This window comes from Protopterus annectens, chromosome 2.part1 (assembly GCF_019279795.1).
Source record: "Protopterus annectens isolate FY-2018-M chromosome 2.part1, PAN1.0, whole genome shotgun sequence".
NCBI classification, from domain to species: Eukaryota; Metazoa; Chordata; order Ceratodontiformes; family Protopteridae; genus Protopterus; species Protopterus annectens.
In genome coordinates, this window is record NC_056729.1 from 698,669,592 (window position 1) to 698,676,980 (window position 7,389).

Here is a 7,389-nt window from a genome sequence, read left to right on the forward strand (position 1 = left end):
CATTTCTATTAGATAACCAGGTATTACAATTAGTATCTAAATGATTATAAGGTTCAATCATACCTAACTCTTTGACATTGCCAGTAACAGGACAAGTCCTTTCTCTCAAAATGGGTAAATTAACCCCACTTTTTCTTTTCCTATAAATTTCATCAAATATATTGTTGAGGAACTTCTTAGGGTATCCTCTAAGTCTGAACATGTCTTCCAATAATTTACATTCACTGAAAAAGTCACTATCTCGGGTAACCATACGGGCTGCTCTAATTACTTGACCCTTTACTATAGCTTTTTTGTGTGTGTGTGGATGTAGACTTGTATAATGCAAGTAAGAATTGCAGAAAGTACTTTTTCTATATATTTTAGCAAAGAATTGTTTACTATCTTGATCTTTGACTAAGGAGATGTCTAAATAGTTGATACAAGTCTCCTGAAAGTCAAAAGTAAATTTAAGAAAATTAGTAGTGTTATTCAAGTAATTCATCAGTACGCTTGCTGTGTCTTTATTGCCATGGAACAGGATGAAAATATCATCCAGAAAGCGGGTATAGAATTTGATGTTGGATGTATATTCTTCTTTGTTAAGTAGAAAGCATCCCTCCCAGTAAGCCATGACCATATTCGCAAAGCTGGCCCCTACTGGGGATCCCATGGCAACTCCACATTTTTGTAAGTATAGTTCATTGTTGAATAGAAAAAAGTTATTGGTCAAGATTATATCTAACAAAGATGTAACTAAGTATACTTCATTACTAGGTGCTCCTTTTTTAACTAAAAAAATGTTCACCCATTCGAGTCCCTCATCATGTGGGATTGAGGTATATAAATCCATTACATCAATAGTGAGGAAATTGCACTCATCACTATATTCAAGTTCATTTATTCTTCTAAGGAAGGCCCATGAATCCTTACATACGTGTAGTTCAGTTGTTAAATATTTTTTAAAAATATTATCTACAAGTTTAGCACTTGCGTATGTGATGGAATTCCGCCCATCAATGAGTGGTCTAAATGGTGGATTAGATAGGTTTTTATGGACTTTAGGTGTTGCAAACAAAATAGGTATTTTAGGCCACTCTATCTTAATGTAATTGTACATATCAATGTCAATGTAACCTTCTATAAAAAGGTCACTAAAATAGGTTTTAATACGACTGTAGGCTGTGTTGACTTCATTAAGGCTCACCCTTAGGTAGGTGTCTTTATCTAATAAGGACAATACCCTGTCAATGTAATCATTGTTGTCAAATAAAGTGAGCCCCCCACCTTTATCGGGTTTTATAGCTCTCACATTCAAAGTTTTAAATAATTTAAGAGAAGCATTTTCGTCAGTAGTGATATTACATGGACTAGTATTTTTAAAAAACAAGTTATTATCAACATTAGCAAGGAATCTTAAATCCAACTCCATTATAGTTTCAAACAGTTGTAAAACTGGATGTAACGGTGGATTATAGTCACTAGGTATATAATAAGCAGAAGTTGAATGTTCCGAATTACCTAAAAGTAATTTTAGGTTAAGTTTCCTTGAAAACAGTTTTAAGTCTTTAATGTTCTGAACCAAGTCCATGTGTCTACTAGGTATAAAGGTATTCCCTTTCGAAAGCAATTCAACAAAAGGAGGGTCAACATCAATACAAGAGTAGTTGTATAGAAAAAAGTCACCATCTCTGTTAGTGATGATTTTAGGTAGCAGCGTCCTCTTTGTTACCTCTTCGATCTGTTGGAGAAGCGCTTGCTGTTTTTTTGGTTCTGCTGGGTATAGGTGTTGACATTATTTTTAGGAATAGCCCCTTGTCGAGCATAGTCAGTACTGTCAGAGGAGTTGTTACAGTTATAGTTGTCATCTAGTCTCTCTCTCTATTTCCCCTAAGTCGATTTGCCCATGTTTTCCTGTTAGGATTTTGGTGGCCATGATTTTGGTTAGAGTGAGCCCTTTCATAAGTAAGTGTGGCCTCTTCATTATCCATTTCAACTACAGGCTCATTATCAGAAGTTAAGATGGAATGGCTGGTTTGTGATAATGGTGGTTTTGGATATGCAGTTCCATTATCATGTGCCAGCTGGTCTCTAGTGATTTTTTTACTTTTGTTAACCCTAAGTCTCTCTAATAGTTGGTCAATGGTAAGAAAAGATCTGTCATACTCGTATTTGTAACGAGAAAAGTCCGAGTGACTTAGTATTTCTGCATTCAATTCTGTAACTTCTTTAGAGAGTTCAGCAATTTAAAAGTTATAATGTTTAGTCATCAGTTAAAGTAAAGCCATCCCTTGCATGTCAAAGAAAGCTAGAAGTTCTTTGTGAAATAAGGAATTTGCTACCAGTCCTGTAGGATATACATGAAAGCGTAAACCCTTTGGAACTAGTTTTTCTTTTATACATTCATTGAAGTAATTGAGCTCAAGTTGCAGTTTCTTAATTTTAACCATTTTTATATCAAATAGCTTTAATTTGTCGGTTAAAGATGAACTAACCTGAGTCTCATTGGCGTCTTCAGCCGGAGTTCCCAAAGTGTTAGGATACTTAATTTTCAATTTACTGGTATCAAGAATCCATTTTTCAAGTGCAGGAGCTCCAATAAGCCCTCCGACGCCTTCGCCATTAGAAGGTGTAGAAATTCCGCTCCCATGGCGGTTGCAGTCAGGCAAGAGAATAGATCCATTTGTAATGTTGTTGGTAACCTGGTTGACGCTGTCGGAACTTCCGCTTGTAATAAGGGTTGCAGGAGAACGTTGTCCTGGCGTGATACCAACAGAAGAAAGGTTGCTACCTTCAGAATGAACTGTAGCAAACAAAGTTTGTGAATCAAGTCTAGCTGCTAAATTGTCCACCCGTTGCGAAAGAGCAGCAATGAGAGCAGTGAGATTAACGTCATCATTCGGGTTTTGCGAATGGTCTAAGAGCAGCGGGCTCCCATTAGTATTCAAAGTCTTGTTGCTGTTAAAATTCTCCGATGCCATGAAGTAACAACAAAACCACGTACACCAACAGTCAACTAGTGAAAAACCCAACAATACAGAAAAAATCCTTCAAGGCAAATAGGATACGAACCACAGATAATATTTATTATGAAGCGCTTTTCGTCATTCACGATGGAATGACTTCTTCAGGTAATTCACAGAAAATGAGTCGCAGTATTTATACTCAAAGCTCTTATTCAAACGATCAGCTAATTGACCAGTTAATTGGCAATAACACTAATTTAAGAATATAGTTCACTTATATAATAAATATAAAGATATAATAAAATAAAATGTGATAGTAATATATAGTTATATCTTTATATATAAATATATCTAATATATAGTAACATGTGATATAATAATAAAGTATAATAACTTACAGCTCATTCTAAAACACATGTAGCTAAAAAAAAATTTTGGTTTTCAAACATATGATTCTAAGTTTCTTATGAAACAAATGGACTTTTATATATTTTATAGTACTTATATACACATTTTTTGTATAGTATAATTTATGTAAGCTACATGTGTTTTAGAATGAGCTGTAAGATATTATACTTTATTATTATATCACGTTACTATATATTAGATATATTTATATATAAAGATATAACTATATATTACTATCATATTTTATTTTATTATATCTTTATATTGATTATATAAGTGAACTATATTCTTATATTAGTGTTATTACCAATTAACTGGTCAATTAGCTGATTGTTTGAATGAGAGCTTTGAGTATAAATACTGCGACTCATTTTCTGTGATTTATCTGAAGAAGTCATTCCATCGTGAATGACGAAAAGTGCTTCATAATAAATATTATCTGTGGTTCGTATCCTATTTGCCTTGAAGGATTTTTTCTACTTGTACTGTGGAGCTTTTCTCTCCGGGCCTCCACTGAAAAGGGCTTTTGCTCAGATGGACTATTCCGGTTAACAAATGTCAAATGAATAAATTAATTAAAATTTTTATTTTTTATTTTATTTAACATTTGTTGACCGGGAAAGTCCGACTAGGTTCCACAGAGCCTGTTTTCAGCGGAGGCCCGGGGAGAAATGCCAAAAATCAATGCAGTGTTTATGGTATGGTGTAGTATAGGGTACAGTATTTGTCAAGTCTGTTTTTAATAGTAACTCTCAGGCAACCAGAAACTACATTTATCCGGCATCTACCAATCCCCATTGGTGCCGGTTAACTGAGAGTTTACTGTATCCTATACCTTTCTTACTTGTCCATCAACTCACCACAACAAAACTATTCCAGGCAGGGTCAAGGCCTACTCTTCCAAGCCCTTGACTTCATCTATAACTTTTTGGAAAGGGTTGGATTCTAGAAGTATACTGTAAGCTTTCAACTCTTTAAGTCTAGATCAGGCTTTTCTAGGACCATTCTCCAGGGGCTTCTGGACATTTCTCCTTTCACCTCCCAAATGTGGTAAGCTAGGTTTATCTACCCTTATAGCTAAAGCTACAGCAGCAGTGATCAGTATGATAAAAATAGTACAGTTGTGTAAGTAAACTTGCCATAACAGTAGATGTTTGAATAATGGCTGCTGAAGTAGCTACTCCCTCCTCCAACCCCATTGTGTTTTAGTGTGTTGTTTATGCCAGTGTATGAATACTTATTTGTGTTGTTCCTGGCATTGCCCTTTCAGCACTTAGCCACTGCCTCTCTGTTGGCATGAAATCTGTGAAGGGCTTGGTGCTCAAACCTGTCTTTTTACTTAGATTAATTTGAGCTCATGGAATGTACCCTGAAGATTTGTAAACTGGCCGTCTGTTATATCTTTGGCAGGATGTAACCCATACAGCTGAGGCTACTGCAGCAGTGATCATTCGAACATCTACTGTTGTGGTAAGTTTACTTATACAGCTGTACTATCTATGCAATTTTGTATTTTTATTTATTTGTGCTGTACTCTACATAATGACTATCTGTGATGCAGCAGTAGATAAATTTTACTTGATGACTGGCCACAAAAATAACGTACTGTTCCTGGGATCCTTTGCATACTTGATATCACTCTTTTGGAGTATACCTCCAAGGGATTTTATTCCCTTTGAAGGCAGATCTTTTAAACTTGTCATTAAGATGTCTCTTTCTAGTGGAATTATTAGGCTTGTCAAAATTAGAAATGTTTTCTGACATTGCTTATTTCACAACAGATTATTTTTCCTATTCTGAATCTTCCATGATGATAGACGAGAGTGGAGGGTGATAAAGGTCTTTTATTTTTTTATTTACACTCCACGTGTCTTTCCTCCACATTCATCCAGGATGTGCCAAGATGTTGTTAGCATTGGCCTTCATTTTATAGCTTGAGGCTTAGAGGTTTTCAGCCTGTGCAAACAGGCACAATTGTTCCTTGTCAGTAATGATATGAAAAATAATGGGCTAAGAGCAGAAATAAAGTAGTGATATATAAGAAATGTGGGTGCTGCAGTCATAAGGCACATGTAATGAACACTGCTGAGAAGCCATTGGTAGCACTATGTCTATTTCTGTTGTCATAAAAGGCATATTAGGATGATGGAAGGGGTTCATAAGAGTATTGCAAAGATATTGATACTGGTACGATGGAAGATTATAGGGTGTAGCCATGTACACCGTAAAAGATGGTTGGGATGAAACATTTGACAGTCTTGTAGGGCCTTTACATGGAAGATGGATTGGGATGTGACTCAAGAAAATGTCGAGTGCTGAATAGCAGATAAAGGGTGGACATGTTTGAGATATAAGGAGACTTTTTTTCAGAAAGGGTAGAAAGACATTATAATTTTCTTTCAGGAGGAATGGCATGTTAGAGATCATGTTTGTTAAAACGGTCCAGGACATTGTTAAGGTGCCATTGACAGCAACATTTGTTGTATTTTCCTTGCATCTCAACCTGTGGGTCATCGAATTTGACTTGGATCTGATGCCTGCATATTCAAATCTTCAGTCTTGGAGCTCTGCGTCATATAGCCATAACTCCCTACAGTGTCTCTCTTCAGATGTTGATTGCCACCATCTCTGTCAGATAGTGGTCTGAGAGCTCTGAAAAGAAATCATATCCTTTGTGCTTGTCTGTTGCCTTTTTTGCCTCCTCTACCTTTTTTTTAGTATATTTCTCTTCATAGTAGTGTGTTGTAGTGATAGGTTAATTTAGGTGTTTGTTCTTTCTTGTTAGAGTGTGTTAGGGTTGCTGGTTGTTGCTATATTAGATGGGTGTTGGGTTTTAGTTGTGTTCTTTCTGGGGGAGGGGACTTTCCTTACCTTTTCCGTCTATCTATTAGAAATAGTTTAGAATAGTATATTTAAAATATTTTAAGAGTATAGTTATTTTTGTTATAGTGATTGTATACAGAATGCTTGCAGTGTTATTATTGCTGCTGCATTTTGCTGTTCTGGTTTTTTTGGAGAATAACAGATTAAGCTTCAGGGTTTAAAAAGTGCGTCACCTGTGGGCACAAACTGCCCACATAGGACACCCATTTCAAATGCATCTACTGTTTGGGCCTGGCACACTTAGATGTTAAGTGCAAGGCCTGCTTCCTGTTCGGTGCCCATGCCTTGGCTGACAGAAAGGCAGATTGGTAATGAAAGGCCTTCTCCAGCCTTGAGCTGCTTCTTCTCCCTCTCCTAGTAAGAAGACAGAAAAGATGAAGAAAGAGGAAAAAGGAATCTGCTGGAACTAGAACTAAGGAAATAGAATCTGCTAGAATTAGAACCATCCACTGAGGGCCAGCCAGATATGAGAGTTCATTGACCTTCGACTTCTCAGGCAGCCACTCATTTGGGACCTTCAGTGTCTCCTTAGCCCCAGTCCCATCATTACAGTTCAGGAGTGAGTCTTCGAATTCCCCCACCACTAATATTTGCAGCCCCTTCCTTTTCGAAGACCCTTCTGCATCATTGGGCAGGCTTCATTCCCCCTTTTGCTCAATTTCCTCGGGGTCATTTTCTGCAGGACCCTCTCTTTTCCCCCATCTGTGTCCAAACTTCTGGATCTGAATCTTGGACACTTCTTGGCCTCTTCTAAGTTTGTTAGTTCAGTTGTGAGCCTGAAGTCATGTAATTAGGAGCAGTTGATGCATTCCTTTCTTCAGGCCCAGATGGACCTAGGGATCATAGCTGCCTCCCCAGCAGCGAGACCTGAGTCTGGGGCTCCTTTAGTTTGAAGACTTGTCGTTCCTCATCTGCTTCCTTTGGCTTTAGGGATTTCTGGTCTGACAACTTAGCTGCCCTACTCCCTGGTGGTGCCGACAGCTTGACTGCAGCCAACACCAAATCAGTGCTTGGCACTTTTCAAGTCCGGCTGTGTTGGAGCAGAGTGCTCCTGGGAATTGATGGTTCTCAGCCAGTGCTTCCGGGTCATTTTTGACCTTTTAGGTTTCAGGGTCATCCATGCTCTGGGCGTTTTGGTCCTCAATAGCTCAAC

General features: G+C 37.4%; 1 protein-coding gene across 1 annotated transcript in view; it reads left to right on the forward strand.

The window, feature by feature from the left end:
• Positions 1–3,097: 3,097 nt before the first annotated feature.
• Positions 3,098–7,389, forward strand: part of RBM46 (RNA binding motif protein 46) — a 768,536-nt gene continuing 764,244 nt past the window's right edge. The window contains exon 1 of the mRNA XM_044063499.1: positions 3,098–3,110. Within this exon, the coding sequence (XP_043919434.1) occupies positions 3,098–3,110 (13 nt within the window). The remainder of the gene's footprint in view (positions 3,111–7,389) is intronic.